Source organism: Eretmochelys imbricata, chromosome 2 (genome assembly GCF_965152235.1).
Source record: "Eretmochelys imbricata isolate rEreImb1 chromosome 2, rEreImb1.hap1, whole genome shotgun sequence".
Classification (NCBI taxonomy): Eukaryota; Metazoa; Chordata; order Testudines; family Cheloniidae; genus Eretmochelys; species Eretmochelys imbricata.
The window spans coordinates 148421595-148446607 of record NC_135573.1 but is presented as its reverse complement, the minus strand read 5'-3'; the positions used below and the strand labels follow the sequence as shown (position 1 = coordinate 148446607).

At 40.9% G+C, this 25013-nt stretch overlaps 1 protein-coding gene across 1 annotated transcript in view; it reads left to right on the top strand.

Annotated features, from left to right (window-relative positions):
* The window catches only part of LPCAT1 (lysophosphatidylcholine acyltransferase 1), a 168268-nt gene that overhangs the window by 36562 nt on the left and 106693 nt on the right, over window positions 1–25013 (top strand). The window contains exons 4-8 of the mRNA XM_077809180.1: window positions 4290–4402; window positions 10837–10897; window positions 12836–12894; window positions 17711–17745; window positions 19019–19073. Coding sequence (XP_077665306.1) covers window positions 4290–4402; window positions 10837–10897; window positions 12836–12894; window positions 17711–17745; window positions 19019–19073 — 323 coding nt within the window. The remainder of the gene's footprint in view (window positions 1–4289; window positions 4403–10836; window positions 10898–12835; window positions 12895–17710; window positions 17746–19018; window positions 19074–25013) is intronic.

The following is a 25013-nucleotide window of genomic DNA, read 5'->3' as shown; positions in this document are numbered from 1 at the left end:
AAAGTTTAGTGAGATCTCTTTGTAACTTGTCACAGTCAGCTTTGGACTTAACTGTCCTGAGTAATTTTGTATCATCTGCAAACTTTGCCACCTCACTGTTTATCCACTTTTCCAGATCACTTATGAATATGTTGAACAGCACAAGTCTCAGTACAGAGCCTTGGGGGACCCCACTGTTTACCTCTATTCTGAAAATTGACCATTTATTCCTGTACTTTGTTTCCCGTCTTTTCACCAGTTACAGATCCATGAAATCACCTTCCTTTTTATCCCATGACTGCTTTGTTTGCTTAAGAGCCTTTGGTCTGGGACCTTGTCAAGGGCTTTCTGGAAATCCAAGTACACTATATCCACTGGATCACCTTTGTCCACATGCTTATTGACTCCCTCAAACAATTCCAATAAATTGGTGAGGCATAATTTCCCTTTACAAAAGCAGTGTTGACTCTTCCCAACAACTCGTGTTCATCTGTGTGTCTGATAATTCTGTTTTTTACTATAGTCTTAACCAATTTGGTTGGTACTGACATTAGGTTTACCAACCTGTAATTGCCAAGATTGCCTCTTGAGCCTTTTTTTAAAAAATTGGAGTTACATTCGCAATTCTCCAGTCATCTGGTATATAGGCTGATGTAGGTGATAGGTTATATACCACAGTTAAAAGAAAAGGAGTACTTGTGGCACCTTAGAGACTAACAAATTTATTAGAGCATAAGCTTTCGTGAGCTACAGCTCACTTAATCAGATGCATGAGCTATAGCTCACAAAAGCTTATGCTTTAATAAATTTGTTAGTCTCTAAGGTGCCACAAGTACTCCTTTTCTTTTTACGGATACAGACTAACGCGGCTGCTACTCTGAAACATACCACAGTTAGGAGTTCTGCAATTTCATATTTGAGTTCCTTCAGAACTCTTGGATGAATACCATCTGGTCCTGGTGACTTATGACTGTTCAATTTATCAATTTGTTCCAAAACCTTCTATACTGACACTTCAATCTGGGATAGTTCCTTAGATTTTTCGCCTGGAAAGTGTGGCTCAGGTATGGAAATATCCCTCACGTCCTTCACAGTGAAGACCAATGCAAAGAATTCCTTTAGCTTCTCTGCAATGGCCTTGTCTTCCCAGAGTGCTCCTTTGCACCTAAATTGTCTAGTGGCCCCACTGACTGTTTGACAGCTTCCTGCTTCTGATGTATATAAACAGATTTTTGCTGTTAGTTTGTCTTTTGCTACTTGCTCTTCAAATTCTTTTTTAGCCTGCCTAATTATACTTTTACACTTGCAAGAGCTTATTCTCCTTTCTGTTTTCTTCAGTAGGTTTTGACTTCCGATTTCTGAAGGATACATTTTTGCCTCTAAGCCCCTTTTTACTGTGTTTAGCCATGGTGGCGTTTTTTTGGTCCTCTTACTATTTTTTTGTTTGGGGCATACATTTAATTTTTGAGCCTCTGTTATGGTGTTCTTAAAAAGTGTCCATGCAACTTGCAGGCATTTCACTCTTGTGACTGTTCCTTGTAATTTCCTTTTAGGAGTCTCCTCATTTGTGTAGTTTCCCCCTTTTGAAGTTAAATGCTACTATGGTGGGTTTCTTTGGTATTCTTCCCCCTACAAGGATTTTAAATGTTATTACATTGTGAGTGGTAATACCTGCACCACTTGTGTACACAGGGTGTCATGTACGTAGATGGTGCAGGTTGCCAGCCTTCAGTCCTGGTCTCCTGAATTGGTGGTAGGACGAGATAAGGAAAAAGGTACTCTTTCGTGGAGTTGGAGTGGGTTTTTCCATTACACTAATGATACATGAAGAGCTCACCTAGACTACTTCCAGATGCTGAGCGTTTGGTTCCCACAAGTTTCATCTCAGAGCTTACAAAGGAACAACTACACTGGAATGATGTTCCTCCAAAACATTCCTGCCTCTGCTGAAAGGGAGCCACAGTCCAAATTCTATAAGACAATACTATGCCATGCATTATACTTACCAGGAAGAGGGAGCAAGTTTATCTCTTGTCAGTCAAGAAGCTTTTGAAGCTTTGGAACTGCTCCATCTGACATCAAATTGCACCCTGCATCTCCCAGGTGTGCACAATGATTTATCAAGTTATCTGAGCAGGAAATATATGACCAATCTTAGAAATCCAGGTCTGGAAGGGACCTGAAGAGATCAGTGTACTACGTCACCCTGGGTTGAGGCAGGATTAAATATACCTACACCATCCTTGAAAGATGTTTGTCTAATCTGTTCTTAAAACCTCCAAAGACTCTGTCCAACAACCAATATTTCACAATTAGGGACTGCTAAGATTGAACTCTTTTCCACCAATCACATCACCAAATTTGCACTTTTTCAATCCGGGGGAGGCACAAGTTCAAGTTTCCTACACAATGTTTTCTTGATATCCTAGAAGAAGGACTGCTTCTACTGACTTTCTTAGTACTTTTGTTAGGACTCTGGGTAAGGCAGGGTGCAGCATCTGTGATTCTGATAGCCCCTGAATCAGCCAGACAGTTTTCATTCTCAGACTTGTTTTGTCTATCAATATGGCTCTCAATTTCCTCAGCTGACCTGCTCCATCTTATCTCCGAGTTCTGGACAAATTTTTCACCAGGATTTTTCACCTATGCTTGACTGCCCCGATATAGATTGGCTAAGCAACATGGACAAAAGTTGCCCTTCAAAAGTCAAAGCAGACTTCCATAAGAACAATATACGAGTCCAGTGGAAAAGATGTTCTCTGGGCCTTGGAACAGCACCTTAACCCACTAAAAGAGCTGGCTGAGGAGATCTTTGGCCTGCTGATAATTTTTAATAAATCATGTAATACCAGGGAAATTCCAGAAGACTGAAAAGCAGTTAATGTACCAATATTCAAAAAGGCGAGTTAGACCAGTTAGCTTGACATCAGTTCTGGGCAAATTAATGGAAAAACTGGTGTGGATTCAATTAATAAAGAATTAAAGGATAGGACTATAGTTGCATCATTTTAATTTACATAAGTGTGTAACTGGACAATACTGTTCATAGAAACAACCTACCTAAATACATACAAAGCAAGTTGAACTTAAATATAAGTCAATGAACTTAAAATATAAGTCAATACAGGTGACTTTAAATCTTATTAAAATATGTGGATTCTGTTTGGCCCACACAAGGTTATACTTAGGTTTATGTTGCCCTCCTATGTAATAAGGTTGGGCACAGGAAGAGACTTTGGGAGCTCAGTCACTTTAGCTTATCAAGAAGATTAGAAGGTGACTTAATTATGATATATAAATTCCTTCACAGGAGAAAATACTGGCTTACTAAAGGTGATTTTAATCTAGCCCAGAAAATCAAATAGATGATGTGTTGCCTTAATGGAGACTTGTAAAGTAGCAATATGAAGTTCCAAACACCTTTACCAAGCCAGGTTTGGGGTGTGCCTTGTGAATTACTGCACAACAGAAGAAATCCTGCTTTCCAGTAGGATTGTGAGGGGGATCTCAATGAGGGAGATGCTTACAGAGATTCTCCTCTCAAGTCACAGGAGGAAATATTCTGAGACATGGGTGATCAAACATAACTATTTTGCTGCCCCAAAAAAGTAAGTGTGCATTAAACGGTACAGTCAAATTCCTATTTTAGAATCACATTCACATAAAGTCTCCTGTTACAAATAAGGTCTTGGTCTATTACAAGTCCATTTAAAAAATCTAGTTTAATTTTCATTATTCATTTTACTCTTTGCATTTCTCTCAGGTTAGGTAATGAAAGTGGATCAAGGATTTGCTTTAATTTTACATTGAAATATAACAATATAAGCCAATCAAAAAGAGTCGTTATTTGCTTGTAACAAAGACTGGTGTTCAAAGGATGGCCATGATATAACATGAATTTATTTAGCTTAACAAAGAAAAGATTTAAGGGTGACTTAATTACAGTCTGTAAGTACCTACAGGGGGAACAAATATTTAATAATGGGCTTTTCAGTCTAGCAGTGAAAAATATAATGCTAGAAATTGAGGCAACACAAATTCAGACTGGAAATAAGGCGTAAAAATTTAATTAACCATTGGAACAATTAACCCAGGTCATGGTGGATTCTCCCTCACTGACCATTTTTAAATCAAAGATTAGATGTTGTCTCTCAAAGCTATGCTCTCGGAATTATTTTGGGGAAGTTCTGTGGCCTGTTATACAGGAGGTCAGATAGATGATCACAGTGGTCCCTTCTGTCCTTGAATATTTCATAGATTCATAGATTTTTAAAGCAGTTCTATGCAAAATTTGTGTTTTTTCTTTTCAGCTTTAATAAAATATATACGACCGGTATTTGTGTCTCGGTCAGACCAGGATTCTCGCAGAAAAACTGTTGAAGAGATAAAGAGACGTGCTCAATCTGATGGCAAATGGCCACAGGTATGGTATAACCTCTTTTATGTGATATTTGACATTTGTTGGTTTTGAGAAACAAATTTTAGTCTTTTTTTCTCCATAGAGGACACGCTAGACCAGTGGTTCTTAACCTGGGGTGCACGCCCCCCCTGGGGGTGTGAGATACCCTTTCTGGGGATGTGAGGCCAGATTTTTTTTAGAAGGTAAATCTTTGAAAACACAAATTAAGCACAGGCACATAAGTACAACTGTTTTGTTTCATCAAACCTATATATTTATTAACATACTTTTTTTTTAACAATTACTGAAATATACAAACAAAAATATATCTAGGTTTAAAGAACTGACCTACTTCAACAATTTTTGATAAGGGGTGTGAGAACGTATTTTGATTTTTGATAAGGGATACGAGAACATATTTTGAGAACCAAAGGGGTGCAGGGTGCAGTAAAGGTTAAGAATCACTGCACTAGACCCAGATGCTTTTTCTCCATGAATGCAAGATTTAAAATGTTACTTGCAGAACGTGTTGCTAAACTTAAAAAGGAAGCTTACAAGAAATGGAAATTTGGACAGATGACTAGGGAATAGTATAAAAATATTGCTAGAGCATGCAGGGGTGTAATCAGGAAGGACAAGGCACTATTGTAGTTGCAGTTAGCTTGGGATGTGAAGGGTAACTAGAAGGGTTTCTACAGGTTTGGTAGCAACAAGAAGAAAGTCAGGGAAATTGTGGGACCGTTACTGAATGGGGGAGGCAACACAGTGACGGCTGATGTGGAAAAAGCTGAAGTATTCAATGCTTTTTTTGCCTCGGTCTTCACAGACAAGGTCAGCTCCCAGACTGCTGCACTGGGCAACACAGTATGGGGAGGAGGTGAGCAACCCTCCATGGTGAAAGAACAGGTTAAGTACCTTTTAGAAAAGCTGGATATGCACAAGTCCATGGGTCCAGATCTAATGTATCCAAGGGTGCTGAGGGAGTTGGCTGATGTGATTGCAGAGCCGTTGGCCATTTATCTTTGAAAATTCGTGGCAATCTGGGGAGGTTCCGGACGATTGGGAAAAGACAAATGTAGTGCCTATATTTAAAAAAGGGAAGAAAGAGAACCCGGGGAACTACAACCTCACTTCAGTCCCTGGCAAAATCATGAAGCAGGTCCTCAAGGAATCCATTTTGAATCACTTGGAGGAGAGGAAGGTGATCAGGAACAGTCAACATGGATTCAGCAAGGGCAAGTCATGCTTGATCAACCTGATTGCCTTCTATGATGAGATAACTGGCTCTGTGGATATGGGGAAAGCAGTGGATGTGATATATCTTGACTTTAGCAAAGCTTTTGATATTATCTCCCACAGTACTCTTGCCAGCAAGTTAAAAAAATATGGATTGGATGAATGGACTATAAGGTGGATAGAAGGCTGGCTAGATTGTCGTGCTCAACGGGTAGTGATCAATAGCTCGAAGTCTAGCTGGCAGCCAGTATCAAGCGGAATGCCCCAGGGGTTGGTCCTGGGGCTGGTTTTGTTCAACATCTTTATCAGTGATCTGGATGATGGGATTAATTGTGCCCTCAGCAAGTTTGCAGATGATACTAAAATGGAGGGAGAGGTGGATCCCCTGGAGGGTAGGGTTAGGGTACAGAGTGACCTAGACAAATTGGAGGATTGGTCCAAAAGAAATCTGATGAGGTTCAACAAGGACAAGTGCAGAGTCTTGCACTTAGGAAGGAAGAATCCCATGCACTGCTACAGGTTGGGTACCGACTGGCTAATCATCAGTTCTTTGGAAAAGGACCTGGGGATTACAGTGGATGAGAAGCTGGATATGAGTCATCAGTGTGCCCTTGTTGCCAAGAAGGCTAATGGCATATTGGGCTGCATTGGTAGGAGCATTGCCAGCAGATCAAGGGGAGTGATCATTCCCCTCTATTTTGCACTGGTGAGGCCATACCTGGAGTATTTCGTCCAGTTTTGGTCCCCCAACAACAGAAGAGATGTGGACAAATCGGAGAGAGTCCAGTGGAGGGCAATCAAAATGATTAGGGGGCTGGGGCACATGACTTACGAGGAGAAGCTGAGGGAACTGGGGTTTTTAGTTTGCAGAAGAGAAGAGTGAGGGGGGATTTGATAGCAACCTTCAACTACCTGAAGCGGGTGGAGCTAGGCTGTTCTCAGTGGTGACAGATGACAGAACAAGAAGCAGTGGTCTCAAGTTGCAGTGAGGGAGGTCTAGGTTGGATATTAGGAAACATTATATCACTAGGAGGGTGGTGAAGCACTGGGAATGGGTTATCTAGGGAGGTGGATGTGGAATCTCAATCCTTAGAGGTTTTTAAGGCCCTGCTTGACAAAGCCGTGGCTGGGATGATTGGTTCCGCTTCTAGCAGTGGATTGGACTGGATGACCTCCTGAGGTCTCTTCCAACCCTAATATTCTATGATCTTTGAGTTATATTGTAACAATTTTTAGTCCTTGGAGAAAATTTCTATTGATACCAAAAATCATCTGAAGCCTTTAAATTTAATCGGCAGCTGAGGTTCTTGCACTTGAATTTTATAATTGTTATGATATGGTACACTTTTGGGGGGAGGGAGGAAATAGAAAAAGAGGGACTGTTATGACTACTCTATTTCAGCCCTAAACTTTCTAGAAGTATGTGCATTTTTATTTTAAAATTTGAAACATATTAAAAATTCTCCTGTTTTCTGAAGATGGCCAGTCTCGGGCTTTAGAATTAGCACTAGCTGTGCACCTATGTGATCCCTTTTCTCAGTAAGTGCACATATTAATAAGTCATATTTGATAAGCATATCTGCGAACATAATCTGGCAAACAAGTAGATTTTAAATAGGCATAAATTTCTATTAGAGGAGTTCCTGATTTTGTGGGGTCCCTCAGTGAGAGAGGACTTGGCATGTACTCCCTTTCCTATACCATTAGCACCCCCAACAAGGGAGAAGAGGTTGGAGCCTTACAAAGTACCTGTACATTAAAAAGTGCATTCCAATTAACATAAATAGGGTGGGTGTTGGTGGGTGGTCCTTGCCCTTTCTTTTCCTATCCATTTCCTTCACATTCAGAAAATCTGAACCAGTTTGGTTCAAACTAAAAAAAAAACAAAAACAAAAACCCCAACTCCAAAACCCTATTTTGGGAGAAACAAAGTACCTGAAAGATGAAAATTTGTGAACTGCTGAAAGACCTATAAAATGAAATATTAAGCAACCCAAATTATAGCTGCTCTTAAGCACACCAGGTATAATCCTGTAGTCAACATGAATAAGAAACAGAATACCTCAATGGCATAAGATAGTCACTCACCTCTATAAGTGTTTTAAGATTGGGACCTTAATACTTGATCCTATGGCCTTTGCTCAGCAACTCAAGTTAAAATAAAATGTAATCCAATCTTTTTTACTTCTGTGATTAAAATATAAATGGTATAGTGTAAGCAGTGTTTCCCAATCTCTTCGATGCCAAGCTCTTATTCAGGAAAATGAAACTAATTGCACCCTGTGCAACCTCATTGTGTGATGCTTATAACATTTATAGTTTAACGTACATCTTTTCCATGCCCTGTGGCAAGTCTTTTGCGTCCCCTTCCCTTCTTCCTCCCTGCCCCGTGACATACCCAGAGTACAATCCAGACTGAGTAGCTGTGTCCCCCTTGCCCTCTAACCTGGGGTGCCTTTAAACTGCTTTGCTGCTGTAGCCTCCAGTCAGGACTGCTCGCAAACAGCCTCCAACATGTAAGTCACTCCCAACATGTAAGCTGTGTTTGTGTGTGTGCTGCAGCCAGCCCAGCCCCACCTTGGTTATGTTGCAGGGTGACCCCAATGCATCCCCTGTCCTAGATTTTCTCCCCAAAATATATGTCCTGTACCACCCAGTTCTTTCCTGGACAATACAAACTTACATAAAGTCCCACATTTTATTAATAGAATTGGTATGCACACATCTTGTTACCCCAGATGGAATTTCACAGACACTTCGGTGTAAATACACTAGATTAGATAAAACCAGTTTAACTAAAAAGAGATTTTGGGAGTACAAGTGATGAGGCATTAAAGTCAGAAATGGTTACAAGAAAAATAAAGATAAAACTTAACTAGTGCCTTATTTAACAAACTACACTAAGCAAAGTTTATTTCACCACATACTCTCAGCAGTCTCACTGACCAAGCTTCTTAGGTCAGTGTTACCAGATTTGTCCATTACCTTGGGGTATGCTCATTTCTTAGGGTTACTCTTCTGAGGGTGGGAGAGGAGGTTCTGTAATTCTGTCAATGTACTGCTTGTGTCACGTGTTTTCATATGGAGCTCTACTTCTCCCTTCTGCAAGTTCCCTCCCAAAGGAGCTGTCCTGCAGGATCTAGGTTCCCCAGGGCTGGGTTCCTCCCGCCCAGGAATCACAGACACACACACACACACACACCATGTCTGTTAGCATGTGTGTGTGGTCCTCTGAGCAGACCGGGTCAGTCAGCACTCCCAAGCTTTCACCTTATATGCCCTTGGACTCAGAAGGCTGGGTCGAACAGCACTTCCAAGCTGCCACCCTCATATGCCATGGCCACCACACCAGAATAGAATATGCCTGAGCAGACTGGGTTGAGCAGCACTTTCAGGCTGCCACCCTTATCTGCCCCTGGACTCAGCAGGCTGGGTCGAGCAGCACGTTTAAGATGCCACCCTCCTATGCCACAGGTTCAGTACGTTCCTTTCCCCACTTTCACATTACAGCTGTTCTGGTAGTAACCCACTTGATGAGCAAACCCCACAGGATTTTTGGGCACTACACGGATCTTTAGCTTAGGTAAGACGTTGCTGTAGAGCAAATGGGGAAGCCAAAAACACAAGGGAGGGAGGGAGGGAAGCAATCAGCTTAACCATAAAAGTTATTTATTGCCTGGTAATAACCATACAAGGAGTGCCAAGCAAACAAAACAGTTACAATATTAAATCTAGCTTAAATTTGATTACAAAATTCAGGTTTAGAAAACGATACCTGATCACCCTAGTCAGGGTTAGAAAGCTATACCTAGAGTAGGAAAAAAAAACAAAAACAGAGAGAGAGAGAGAGAAGGAGGGAGAGTTGGGGTCTCACCACTCCGTGAAGCTTGAACTGTTCGGGGTTCCCAGGTGGTGGTGGTGGTAGCTGAGGGTCTGGAGTGCTGGAGATAGGCAGAGCCAGCACGATCATTCAGGAGAAGATACAGTCCCAATGGAACTGATTCAGATTTTGGATCCAGGCATCAGAACCCTTACTTGAGCGTGAGTAGTGATTTTTGTAGGGAAACAACAGTGGTTCAAGGGAGAACACTAGATTTGTTTATGGGTAAACTGATGGTTCAGAGGAGTATACCAAGGTCATTTTGTTCAGGCTAGACAATAGGAACTGATCATTCCTGGCTATGGGCGGTGTTCCTTCGAGGGAGTTCACAATACAATTAGGCAGCTTCAGTATTTTGGATACAAATAAAGGATTTATTACTAGATTTGGTGTGATAACTACTGAGCTGGGTGTGTGCAGGCGTGTGTTCATTAACATCTGGAGCAAAGATCCTCCATCATGCAGTGCTTCCCTGCTTTTCTGGTCCCAGAGTTCAGTGCGGTTCTTGCCTTGGAACCTCTGTTCTCCATTCTGTATGCTAATGGAGATGCCTCCCTGTCCCATCTTTGATGCAAATAAGGCTAGGAGAGTTGCCTTAATCCTGTCACCCTTGTCCGGAGGGGTTTAGGTGTGTCTCCCACTCTTTATAAGTCTTTCTTCTGGTCAGTTTTGGCTCAAGCAGAGGCTGGGGTGGGGCGTCCTTCATGAGTCCGACAGGCTGAATACTGCGCCTTGGTACCCCAAGAACACGTCGCTGACAGGTAACATCAGGACCCCTTCTCCAGTTCAGTAGCTGCTTCCTTTGTTCCTTTTGGTGTAGTGAATCGATGGACAGATTCTTACATGCTCTGAATACTGAAGTAGTTATCAGTGTTGACATTTAAAGTATTGTTGCAAAGTTAGCACCTGTGGAAATGAATGTAACAGTTACATCTGAGAACCATTGGTTATGCTATGCTCTCTTCAAACTCAAGCAGGCCTCTCTCCATCAGTTACACCTGGTTAGTGTGTTTTTTAAAATGAAACTGAGAATCTGGAAAATAGTTTGGTGGTCTGTTCCCCCTGTTCTCCCACCAATTAGTCCTTCATGCTGCCCTGTGCCGTGGAAAACACTGGTTTAAAGAATAAATAAAATATCCTATTCCACAGTTTGTGCCAGATTCTATGCATCTGAAAGTCTTCGTGACTTCAAAAGACCATGCTATCATTTAAACATTTTCTTTAATTTGCTTACTTTTTCTTAAATTACTATAATTCAAATGTGAGGAGTTTTAATATTGGTTTTGAAAAGATGTAAATACAACAAATATTCTGTAACAGTAAATTTTGTTTTTGCTTCAAGATAATGATATTCCCAGAAGGAACTTGCACAAACAGATCTTGTCTAATTACCTTCAAGCCTGGTAGGTATGAAGCATATCTTTCTTTATAGAATGTTCTCATATTGCATGATTTTTAAAATATATTGGTTGCCATTGTAAACGGTTTGCTGTTATAGAATTTGAATAAAAAAACTGGTAATGAGGTGTGGTTGAAGTGGAAGTTTTTGATCCTGTAGATGGACTCTAGTTTTATCGTTACACAAAACGTACATCTAATTAAATTACCATTTTTGACTGTTTTCTGGAATGTGTATAAGAATCTGAAAGACAAGTGTTTCTCCGACTGAATTTTTGCATTCCCTATGATGGTGAAGTGGTCTTAGCACCCCTCTGAAACATAGTCTAAGGGTTCAATGCACATCTGTAACTATTTGAGGCTACTACAATACTTGCTTCTGGGCAGTCTGTAGTTGACTCTCCTCTTCCCATTGGATGCCACACTTGTTCTTCAGCGGCGATGCCCTCTAGCCAGGCCTATGCTAAGACTTTTGGCAGTATAGTAATGTCAGTTAAGGGGACTCCCCCCTACCCCTTTCCCTTTAGCCCTGGTCAACATTTCTGTACTCCCAAAAGCCCTACTGTAAACACAGTTATAGTAGTACAAAAGTGCTTTTGCTGGTATAGCTTATTTGGCATAGTTTGTCAACTCAGTATAAGCTATACCAGCAAAAGCACTTCTATACTAATATAAACGTGAGTATATTAGGAGGTGTTGCTGGCTCTCCTGCTCCCCATTGCACTCTAGACCGCCCAGAAACCTGCTATCAGATCCCTTTACTGCCTCAAGTTCCTATTGTACCCACACTTCCAGTTTCCCGCTGATCCAGCCCATTCTGCTCTCCCCCCCCACTGCAAATGTACTCAACCTCCCTACTTCCCCTGGCCCTAGCTGTCTTAGTCTCCACTCCCTTCACCCACTTCCTCTGAAATGTTATTGCCTCTGACTTTTCCACTTGTTTCTTGGTGCCATAAGTCCTTTTCAAAGTTATTGCTTTGCAGAATACATTTCCCCATTCTGTATGGCCTACATTCTTTGTTCCTAGCTGGGTGACCTTCCAGATGCATTTTAATACAGGCAAATGGTTCATATGAGCTGTTCTTGCCAGGCACTCCAGATTACTCTGTGTAAGTGGTAAATGACAACAGATCACCTGACAGATCTTTATCTGCAAACTTTACTGGTAGAGATTGTATATGTTCTTCCTGATCACTGGTAGACATTAAATACCACTGAGACAAGAACAGATTGTGCTTGACTCCCCTCAAAGCACCTTAAGTTGGTGGTGGTGGATCCACATTAACAATTACATTTTGTACAATAGTTTCTAATATTTTGTTATTTATTATAGAGTGCTATTTTTCATCAGAATGTATTGTAGTACAAAGTCAAATGCCCTACAGAAGTTTATGTCCACATAGTTACCTTTATCAACAAAACTGGTAACTTCATAAAAATACATCAAATTTGTTTGCGAGACTTTTTTATGAGATACTTGACTATCAGTTCTTTACCAAATTCACATCTGACAATAACTGTTAAAAGGCAGAAACAACAAATATATATAAAAAATCAACAATCCTGACCATGAGTCAAATTAAGGCTGTAATAAAATGTGTGTCTTCATAATTGATTATGTTTTATGTAGGTTTTGGTGGATTTTTAATGTCTATATTTCCATTCTTGTAAATGCTTGTTTCTTCTAAATAAGATAGGTATATACACTGTCAATTACCAACACTGTCTTTTTTTAAATGACTTTTTCTGTGGAATATTGGTATATATTTTGCTACTTCCAGATCTTGTATTCTTTCCACTAACATGTTATGAATTTGTGCTGCTATATACACCAGACTAACCATGTAACCAGTAGTCACATAATCTTTTTTTGATAATGAGTAATTTATTTGACAATAAGAAAATATGCCAAAGAGTAATGATGTGTAATGTGTGCTTTCCAGGAGCATTTATTCCTGGAGTTCCTGTCCAGCCAGTAGTTTTACGTTATCCGAACAAATTGGTAAGTTCAGCTTGCTCTGCAGATTAAGGGTTACTTTTTGTTACTTTTTTGGACCTAACATTGCCAGCCCCACTAGTTGGAACTAGGAACAATTAGAAAAGAGAAACTGTCCACAGATTGTACGAGGGAATGTACAGACCATTGGACACTTGGGCAATGAATGTATGGATGAGTAAAGCAAAATGGCCAAGAAACAGTGTTTAGTCCACCGGGTCATTTTCAGTTAATTTATTATGCTTTTCTGGGATGATGGGTAAACATCCTGCCCATAAAAAGACAAAAAGGAAGGGACTGTAGGCCTTGCAGGAGCCCTAGGCATAACTAGCTGTGTGAACCAAAGATTGTGAAGCAGAGTAGGACTGGCCTTAGCAGAATAGTAACTCACTTGGTGTCTGCTAACCAAGTAAGCACGTTCCTGACTGGAGAGGATGGTACAAAAAGACACAGATCTCTCAAGTAACTATTTAAAAGCATTCATAAGAGATGATACAAGAATGCACTGACCCCTTGTAAAGATAAGGAGGGGATGACAGGATAATGGATAGGGATCTTTTGTTCGAGCTCAGGTGTATGAGGATTAGGGTGGTAACTAACACCGACTGGAGTATAGTAGCTAACTTGTTTGTATCAATGTATAAAAGGAGAAATGATACGAGGGGAATCTTTATGCTAGTCTAGGAGACAGGATCCTGGTATTCTGATTGAACTGGTATCATTGTTGCAGGCATACATGTGTTAGTGTACCTGTAGCTCCTATGAGGCACTTGTACTGTGCTTTGTCAACAATAAACCTGGCTGAGCGCCTTTGCCACTGAACCGAACCTTGTGGTCTTTCTTTATGAAGAATGTCAAGGGTTGTTCAATCAGCAAGCTGCACTCTCTGGTAGTGCAGCTAACACTGCAGCTCCAAGGACAACAGCACTAGTAACATTAATAACTTAGCAGCCTTAACAACACTCCACAACACTAATTCCACCTGATTTTCTCATGTATTCTTTTCATGCTCCTTCATATTCTGCTGCATGATAATTTCCTTTGTTTCCCTCATCTTTACTTAAAGCCACGACAACAGTTTTGCTTATTCCATTGCTTTGCAGATTTCCATGGCTTGTTCTCCAGTCAACTAACAATTTCTGCATAAATATGTGCTTTCTCATCTCTGTAGCCTACCACCAGCATGTCTCTTACCAGGAAATCCTCAAAGGGGCCTTAAAATTGCAAGACTGGCTCTTGAGCATTGAGCTTGTGACACATTCTTCAATACAGTAACTCCCCACTTAACGTCCTCTCGCTTAATGTTGTTTCGATCTTACGTCCCTGCTCAATTACAGAACATTAAATTAATTTAAAGTTGTGCAGTGCTTCGCTATAACGTCGTTTGGCTGCCTGCTTTGTCCACAGCTGGCAGCCCCGCATCAGCTCCCCTACGCCCCCCCACCCCACACAGCGCCTCCTGCCTGCCAGCAGACTCCGTGGATCAGCGCCTCCCCCCTCCTCCTACCGCCTCCTGCCTGCGGAAATCAGCTGGCTTGCAGTGTTCAGGAGGGAGGAGGAAGGAGTGAGGACTCGGAACACAGGCTCCCCCTCCCTCCCCTGCCTCTTTAACGCCGCAAATCAGCTGATTGCTGCGGGCAGGAGTCAGGGGAGGGAGGGGCGAGGCTGCACACCAAGTCCTCGCTCCTCCCCCCTCCCTCCTGCCCCCTGAACGCCACAAGCCAGCTGATTGCCGTGGGCAGGAGCGAGGACGTGGCGTGCCTTTCCCCTGCCTCTTGCCCGCGGCAATCACCTGGCTTGCAGCACTGAGGAGGGAGGGAGGGGGAGCCTGCGCACCATGTCCATGCTCTTCCCGCTCCCTCCTGAACACCGCAAGCCAGCTGATTGCTGGAGGCAGGGGAAGGAGGGGGGAGGAGCAAGGACACAGCGTGTGGAGTAAAGGGGGAGGAGGGGGGGGAAGAAGAGGCGGGTTAAGGATGGGGAAGGGGTGGAGTGGGCGGGCTGAGGGTGAGCCCCCTGCCCCAGTGCTTGCAGAGTAGGGGAAGCTGCTGCTGCTGTGCAACATACTTCTCCTAGCTTACAGCACCGTCAGCCTCTTTGCCTGTCTCATTGGCTCCAGTGCCAGTGGGCTGTGCCTGTGTGGGGTAAGGCCGGGGCACCTCCCAACTATAGTACTGTACTGTATGGCAAAAAAAAATGTCCCTGGAACCTAACACCCCCCCCCCAACGCATTTATATTCATTCTTATGGGCAAATTGGATTTGCTTAACATCGTTTCACTTAAAGTCGCATTTTTCAGGAACATAACTACAATGTTAAGTGAGGAGTTACTGTACTTTCTTGTTTCTTTTGCACTCTTGTGTGGAAGAGGAATCTTTCTAGATACACAAGCTTCAACCTGTGCTATGACCCTATCATAATTAGTGCTGTCCATGAGTGAGAGCTGGAAGCTATTATAAATACATATTTAGAGCATCTATACCAGCCAGATAACATCACTTTTCTGGCACTACTCGTTGTCTGTGTTTACATAACAGGGTAGTGAGAGCCTATTATAAGCTTCAGCCAGTCTGTCTCATGCAGCGCGGAACCCCACCTTCCAAAATAGAGACTGATCATTGGTCCACCTATTAAGTGTGGGTTTCTTTTGTAGGAGTCTTTCCTTTTCAGGCACCCTCCCTCAAGCTTCTGAGTGTTTGCCTGAATCTTTCAAATCAGAGAGTACACCTATGGCCTACAACAGCAACCACAGTCCTGTAGATACCAGAGAAATTAAGCCTCCTGCCTAGATTGCCACTATTTGACTAGCAAATAGGACAATCAGTTCTCAAAAGTGGGTAATTTCATAGTACCTCTTTTCTGGGCAGTGATATCATTAGGTAATGGATTCAACTCAGTATTCTAGCCACCACTTTAAGCAGCTGATATGACCTCTCTGACCTGGGAAATTCTAGCAGTTTGTTGCATCTGTTAACATTCCTGGGCAAAAAACTCTCAACCCAAAAGTCACCTCAAACAGTTGTAACTTATGTAGGCGTCCCGCCGCACCTGTGGATTGGCTATCATTACTGAGTAAGGATATGGGCAGTGGCTGCTGTCCCCTTCTCCTTTCTTGCCTCCTTGACACCAATGTTGTTACCCTCTTCCAATTCCTGTCCATTCAGAACATGGGCACTAAGAAAACCTTCCTCACTTGATCTAAATATTGCATCTCCCCATTATTCGTTTCTTCACTGGATCAAGTTTGTTTCTTGATCTCCTCTTCTAGGCCCTGCATAACTATCCCTTCCTACTTTCTACCCCATCTCTTATGTTATGTTTCACTCCTTTTACTCCAGCCTTGATGCCAAGCTTGTCCACTTCTTCCACAATAATTTCTGGGCTTTTTTCCAGGCTTCCACTTTTCTGAACTAGTCCACAAAGGCAGTACCCTCTCCTGTTTCAAATACCTCTTAAAGTCCCACTTCTACTATAATGCCAACAAAAAGGTAGCCAGCTCATATTGGCAAGGTAGAGGTGCAATTGAGAATAGCTTTATTTCTGTGTGCCTTTACTGGCAATTCTCTTGTCACACAGTCAGCGCAGACCTCCAACAAGATTAAGCTAATTAAGGAAGAATTTACAAGGCGGAGTCCATAGAGTAATTGTAATGTTTTCAGAGTAACAGCCGTGTTAGTCTGTATTCTCAAAAAGAAAAGGAGTACTTGTGGCACCTTAGAGACTAACCAATTTATTTGAGCATGAGCTATTACCAGCAGGAGAGTGAGTTTGTGTGTGTATGGGGGTGAGAAAACCTGGATTTGTGCTGGAAATGGCCCACCTTGATTATCATGCACATTGTAGGGAGAGTGGTCACTTTGGATAAGCTATTACCAGCAGGAGAGTGAGTTTGTGTGTGTGGTTTTTGGAGGGGGGTGAGGGAGTGAGAGAACCTGGATTTGTGCAGGAAGTGGCCCATCTTGATTATCATACACATTGTGAAGAGAGTGGTCACTTTGGATGGGCTATTACCAGCAGGAGAGTGAGTTTGTGGGGTGGGGGGGCGGAGGGTGAGAAAACCTGGATTTGTGCTGGAAATGGCCCAACTTGATGATCACTTTAGATAAGCTATTACCAGCAGGACAATGGGGTGGGAGGAGGTATTGTTTCATGGTCTGTGTGTGTGTATATAATGTCTTCTGCAGTTTCCACGGTATGCATCCGATGAAGTGAGCTGTAGCTCACGAAAGCTCATGCTCAAATAAATTGGTTAGTCTCTAAGGTGCCACAAGTACTCCTTTTCTTTTTGTAATGTTTTCGGGGTTTTTTTGTGTACTGCATCTTCAATTTTCTATGGCTGTCTTTCTTCAGAGAAAAAGAAATATTTTATGTTCAGGCCAATACAGAGAGTCAGAGGGAGAGCCAATGTAATCTCTCGAGACAGTGTTTCTGTTCCTTTACTGTTTTGTTCTCTTAAGCAAAAGTTAAGGACGCTGCCTAAGTGTTTGCTTTTTGTATGTGAAAAATCTGTTAATCAGGGAAACGAATCTGCACTGTATTTATTTCTAAATATATTTTTCAGTGTTTTGTCTTTCGAGGGATTTCTGGGTCTGTAGGTGGGCTATAAATTGGATTATTTTGTGTGTAAAAGCTGGGCTTAACCAATATTTGTTTTGTAGCTTTTCAAAGGCAGATTGAAGTTCCTGTCTTAGTGGACTTACTTTAATATAAGATAGATTTTTAAAATAGTGGATTGTGGTTTCCATGAAAATTTAAAGCATGTGCCATACATTGTGCTGTGAAAGAGTAATTGAATTTGCAATGTGTCTTTTTTTGTTTGTAGGATACTATCACATGGACATGGCAAGGTCCAGGAGCGTAAGTCAATCCTATTTTATTCCTTTGTGCCGCAATTGCTTTCCTGAATTAGTTTGGTATTGTTATATGAAATGGTACAAGTGTGCTTTCAAATATTTTAGCTCTATTCTCACCCAGAAGAAGTCTGGAGATAGAGGGTTTTGTATAAGAAATTAATGACAGATTTTGAATCTTGTAGACCAAGAGGAAAAGTGAATTCTATGGAAAATGCCCTGCCATCAGCCTCCTCCTATATCTGAGCTATTAGCTGAGTGCCTTAATTGATCTTACCTGCTGTAATATAGCATCAAGATAAGAGTTGGTTTTTCAGGCAGCCAGAACTCTGATCATTTAAAGCTTTGTAGGTTTAAACCAGCACCTCAAATTGAATCAGAAACCAGTATGGGCTAAGGTGTAAGATGTTTTCTGGGAAAATACCTCTGAGTGGGCTGCCACACTCAGAACTTGTGAAAGTTTCTTCCAGACAGCTCTGTTCAATCAACATGGTACTTGACAAATGTCAAGCAAAGAAGACTCTACATTTGTCTGTCCCCCACCAGAAAAGGGTCTGTTCCATAAAGGCAAACAATCCATTCTGAATCCAGGCGGTCTGTGACTCCTGACAGTACAAAACATGTAAAACTTTGCTACTGATTGGAGGTAACTCAGATTCACCAGGCTGTTCCTCATCTGCTTCAGTTCCTTGGTGAATCAGTGCCTTGGGGGCTTCTGTAGCTGTAGTGGAAGACAAAATATTTTAGAACCCTACTCTCCAGGCAGCCAAATAATGGTTTAGTAGTTTCTCTGTGCCGTCTGAAACTGAACTGGTTCTGTTATGTTCCAAGGCTAGACTAATAAAACATCTTCTGCTTTTACACCCAACTTCAAAATAAAGGTGGGTAATAGTTTGTTGCACAAGTCAAAACAAAAAGTCTCAGCAACTTCTGACTTCTTTATTTAGACGACATAGGTGTTCATCATGACACTTAACAAAGTAGTAAATTTGCTTTAAAAAAAGTATATAAATGTGGACTTGTTACATAATGAATGTCACTTTTTCTACAGCTTCAGATTTCCCACTTTATTGCCTTGCTTTTAATATGCAACTTTGGAATAAACATTCTTAGACAGATGGTCACAGAAAGCAGTAAAAACACGTAAAGGTGCAATCTAAAAGTAGTTTTATTTTCTAAAGATGCATCTTACCTGAAAAACATAATGTTAGGTGAAGAGTTCAGCATGCTGTGTATTGCTTATTTGCTACATTCAAAACTTGTCTTTTTTATTTTTTAAGGCTGGAAATTCTGTGGCTTACCTTGTGTCAGTTTCACAATTTTGTGGAAATTGAGGTTAGTATAAAAGCAGTACTGCTTTCTATTTTAGGCAATACCAAACTTCATTTCTTGTAGACTGTGTAAACATGATAAACTATTATTTCTGCAGCAAAACAGTGTAATTAAAATGTATAATCAGACTTAAAATGTTAACACTGCATTGCACGCAGACTGAATATAACTCACATTTTGCATAAATAGCTCTGTTGAAAGCTTGACTCACCAAGTTTCAGCAGAACTAGCCTTCCTCTGCACTTGCAAGATTAACCTCTTAATCACCATGTAGTTCTGTCTGCTAAGGGACGGTTATGCATAAAAATGCTTTCGAAGGGCTTGTTAACATACTGGTAACTATTTATACCTTATTTTAGATGTTAGTATTGATGTGCAACTAAGGATTTTCTTCCGGAATAAAAGTAACTGCATACAATTTCTTCTCATCCAAACAAACTCTTACTTCATGCCACAAATATTAAAGTTGCACAGTTAAGCACACAAGAGTCAAGAAATGAAAAAGTTAAGGTTTCCTGTACAACCTTAACTTTGTTCCCTTGTTTATTTTTACTACAATAGTCTTCTTTTACATGATCACATACTATTTTTCTCAAAAGATATAGTTTAATATACATTTTTCTATAGCATTGCTTATGTATTTTATAGCACTTTGTACTGTATTTCATTCTTGAATGCTTATACTATTTTGATTGTTATAATTGTCCAGGGTATCTTTGATTGTTTTTTTTAATGTTTTCTTCTCTCAGGTACATATTTTAATAACTTACCAGCTGTTTCTCTCAGAATAACACAACCTTCCTTAGGTGCAGTAGATTCCTAGATTAAGGCCAGAAGGCACCATTCTGATCATCTAATCTAATAATTTAGCAGAGGAGATAAGGCAGTTAGTTTGCAGTTAACACTTACTATTGCTCTGTTACACAGTGTACCACTGGTTAAGTATAAGTTACTTTTAAAAACAATATATGGCATAAATAGGGTAGTACACAGTAAAGTTGCTAAACAAATTTGTCTCAGGTCGTAGAAACACTTGTACAATATCTTATTGGAGTATTTGCATGCAGTTAACTTTTGTGTTTCCTGATTTTTTTTCAGTGCTTAACCGTGTGTTCTTTAATGTTCTTAGCATAATTAAATTAATTTCCCAGACTTTTTATGAAAAAGTAAAAAGTAGTTCCCTTCCAGGGCTTCAGAATTCTGTTGGTTTACAAAAATTGGCAAATAAATCTGAAACTATTTAACTAGAAAGCACTGAATCTTTGTCCTATGCCATTCTTGTGCACCTCATAGAAAGGTGAGCTTAAAAGTTATGTGGCAGGGGATGACATTTTATTCTTTAAGGCACATTAGAGTGGAGCTCCCTCCTGTACACCTCCATAATCTGCGTAGGAACACTAACTCAGTTACTTTAACTTTACAACATCTACAGGCTATAAAGGGCATGGTTCTGTTACCCTTTGTCATTCTTGGATAGTATCTTATGTTGCCCTTAGTCCAAATTTATGTTTGTGGTAAATTGAATGGAAAATCAATATTACTGTTTACACAGTAAATTGTTTCTCGGAGAAATTAAAGCCAGTGGAATCAGACTCTTGGTGTGCAGGAACTTTCTTTCAACCCCTGCTCACTTTATTATCTTGAACTTTATATGTTACATAAGGTGACCCAGGGATAACGACTTTTAAGTCAGTGGAATTCATTTAGATATATACAATTGTAATTGAGAAAAATATGCCTTTATGGGGTTCTGTACAGAGAGAAGGTCACAGTCCCTGTCCCAAAGAAGGATTAATCATTTTATATTGGTGCACTTAACTTTGTGAACAGATTGAGAAGTTTTCCAGATTTCAAAATGGAATAATAATATTTAATCAGCTAGTGTTAAAAAGAAAGAAATAAAAAGAAAAGCTGAGACCCGAACAACCATCTCTTTGACAACTGGGTATTTGAAATAAAATGAAAAAAAATTCTGCTACTAATTGAGATAAAGTAACTTTTATAAAAAAATATATTTCACAAGTAGACTATGTTAAAGGGTTTTTTAGTAAAATCTACATTTTTGTACATTTTGAACAAGTTTAAATAGAATCCATTCCAAATACATTTTAAAGTTCTCTACAGACATTATGCACTGGGTATATATTCAAGGATGTTGGGCTTCCAGTGTAAGACAGCAAAGAACTCTTAGCTGTCAAAGGTATCTTGGTTCTCTAAATCAGTGTTTCTCAACCTTTTTGATACTAGGGACTGGCTTGCTGCCTTCCTAAATGGTGTCATGGAGATCTCAGGAACCCTCACTGGTCCATGAACCCATTGTTGGGAAACAATGCTCTAAATTACTGGTAGCTCAGACACATTTTAACTTGCCCCTGGAATATCCAGTGTTGCTCCAGTTTCCTCTTTGGCTGGCTAAGATTGCCAGCTTCCATTTGATACCTATCCAGGAAGTAGAAATGACTTGTTAGGCTTCCAAAACAAATTATTGTCCCCTTGAACTCGATATTAAATGGGGTTTAAGACAGCATAATCTGTTCAAACTACTCTACTCTCCCAGTGTATTCAACAGTTTAAAAAATGGAGTGGATTTTCAAGAGTTTAGCTTTGGTTTAACTCTCTTCCCATTGAAATTAATCTGAGTTTTACCGTGGACTTTAATAGAAGCAGAGGTAGGCCATTCTGAGTACATTTTAAAATGCATGGGATTTTGCCTCAAGTCCATGGGAGAGTTTAAATTTAATTTAATCATGCTTTGGCTAGATGATAAATTGGCCAAACTTATTAAAGTAACTCCTTACTTAACATCGTCCCGGTTAACGTTGTTTCACTGTTATGTTGCTGATCTATTAGAGAACATGCTTGTTTAAAGTTGCACAATTCTCCCTTATAACGTTGTTTGGCAGCCGCCTGCTTTGTCCACTGCTTGCAGGAAGAGCAGCCCGTTGAAGCCAGCTGGTGGGGGCTTGGAACCAGGGTGGATCGGCAGTCCCCCTATCAGCTTCCCTAAGTTTCCCAACAGGCTATTAATTGCCCGGCAGTTCAAGTGTCCCTCCCCCCACTGCCATGTGCTGCTCCTGCCCTCTGCCTTGGAGCCGCTCCTGGGAGCCTCCTGCTTGCTGTGCAGACAGTGTGGGGGAAGAGGGGTGCTGATGTCAGGTCCCCCTCCCCCCGCTCCTGTACCCCATCTCCGACAGGGCTCAGAATGGAGGGAATTTGCTGGCAGCAGCTGCTGTCTCAACTTGCTGATCTACTTAAAAAGGCAGTGTACTAAGAGTGGGGTCAGCATACTTAAAGGGGCAATGTGCGTCTCTCTCACATGCATGCACGCACACACACATACATGGTGTGTGTCTGTCTCTCACACATGCGCCCCCTGGCACTTTGGAAAGTGGAGGGAGTTGTGCACTCCATTGGGATAGTGTGGGTTCATCATCACATTCAGCCACTGCCATGCATTTATAGTGTCTCCACTCTCAATTTGTGCTGCCTTGTAGAGTGTGAGGCTACATTAACAACGTGTTAACCCTTGAGGGCTCAACCAAGTGCTAGTTCATCATTTAGCAGCAAGGCATTCCCTGGGAAATATCCCACCCTCTGACTCCACCACCTCAACCAAGTCTGGCAAAAAAAAATTTCCCTGAAATTTCCCTAACCCCTCCATTTACATTAATTCTTATGGGGAAATTGGATTCACTTAACATCGTTTCACTTAAAGTAGCATTTTTTCAAGAACATAACTACAACGTTAAGTGAGGAGTTACTGTACATAGCACCCACAAACTCTAATATTGGTTACTGAGACACTCATAGTGAAAGGTCTTGCTCATAAAGAGTCACGGTACTCTGTTGCAGACTACCAGACCTGTTTAACTAAATAATTTAGTCATGTGGAATGTCTTCAGCAAAAATTTAGTGTTCAAAAAAGTTGCTTTAGCAAGTATAAGCTGGGCCTGGCCTGGCCCAAGATGTTGGATGGCCTTTGATGCAGGCAATACAATGGTGAAAGCTGTGATGCCCATACATACTCATGTCTATTCACTTCAGTTTTTAGGAGATCCATATGCTTTTATGCAGCATTTTCCCTTGGCCTCCATATCTGATGCCTAGTTTGGGCAAGCTATCTTGCAGCCTTTTTTATATCTTTTAGAGGAAGTAAAGATGTTGTAATTCTTGTTAGCTAAAGATACTAGGCCAGATTCTTACAGCTAAACCACACAGAACACATGCTGGGGGGATGGTAGTGCAAAGGATGTGTTCAGTTAATTTTTGTGTGTTCTGAACAACTTGCAATGTATTTGAGCGCTCTTGGGCTACTTTCACCATGCTGAGCTGCAATGGCCATGTGGGGAAGAAAACAGTGGAGGACTGAGGTAGCAGTCTGACTACTCTCTTCCCTTGCTACACTGACAGAAGGGATAAGGGGGTTGTAGATTAAAAACTCCTAGATCATCTCTGGGCTATCAAAGGATCATCCTCATATTGGCCTGTTTATTCATATTGTGATTGTCTGGTCTGCCGTTTTCTATAACTCAGGCCATAGGACTTGGTTGTATTAATTTCTGCTTCAAGTCCAATAGCTGTAGTATAACTACAGTATTTCTTTTGCAAAACCATCTAATCTTCATTTTAAAATTGCCAGCAGTGGAGACCTAGAGCTTACAAAGCTGTTCCACTGATTAATTGCTTCCCTGTTAAAAAAAAAAAACCAAACAAACAAAAAAAAAAAACCCAAAAATGAGCCTTATTTATCGTCTGAATTTTCCTGGCTTCAGCTTCCATCCATTGGTTCTTTTTATACCTTTGTCTGCTATATTGAAGAGTCTTCTGTTATCAAATATTTGTTCCTCAAGAAGGAACATATAGATTGTGATCAACTCACCCGTTAACCTTCTCTTTGATAGACTCAAGGGACTCAATCTATTTAGCTTATCACTCAAAGGCATGTTTTTCAATCTTTAATCATTCTTCAGCTCTTCTCTGAACTCTTTCCATTTTTCAAAATCTTTCTTGAACTGTTGACAGAATTAGATATAAAATAACCTTTTGACCATTACTCAGTATTCTCTTTTGTAAACCGAAAGTTAGCATTAGCCCTTTTGGCCAAAGCATTGCACTGTGAGTTCATGTTCAACTGATTATCTACTATGACCCCCGAGTCTTTTCAGAGTTGTTGCTTCCCAGGATAGTCTCTCTCCTCCTGTAACTGTGGCCTACATTCTTTGTTTCTATATGTATGACCTTGCATTTGGCCATATTGAAACACCTTGTTTGCCTGTGTCCTGTTTACCAAGCGGTCCAGGTCACTCTATATCAGTGACCTGTCCTCTTCATTATTTGCCAGTCCACCAATCTTTGTGTTATCCACAAACTTTATCAGTGATGATTTTGTTTTCTTCCAGGTCATTGATAAAAATGTTAGTATAGGGCCAAGAGCCGATTAACAGTAACATTTAGAAACTTGTCAGTTAGCTGGCTTTTAACCCATTTCATATGTGCCATGTTGATTTTGTATTCTAGTTTCTTAATCAAGATGTCGTATAGTTCCAAGTCAAATGCATTATAGAAGTTTAAATATATTACATCAACACTATTACCTTTTATCAGCCAAACCTATCGTCTTGTAAAAAGATATCAAGGTAGTTGGAAAAGATCTAGTTTCCATAAACTCATAGTGACTAGCATTTAATTATAATTCCCCTCCTTTAATTCTTTATTAATTGAATCCCATATCACCTGCTCTGTTGTTTTGCCTAGGACATGGGTTCTCAGATTTAATTGCACCGTGACCCCCTTCTGATAACAAAAGTTGCTACATGACCCTAGAGGTGGGGATTGAAGCCTGAGTCTGCCCGAGCCTCGCTGCCCTCGGGGGAGGAGGAGACAAAGCTCAAGTCCCACTGCCATTGGCAGAGGGCCCAAAGCTGAAGCCCAAGAACTTCAACC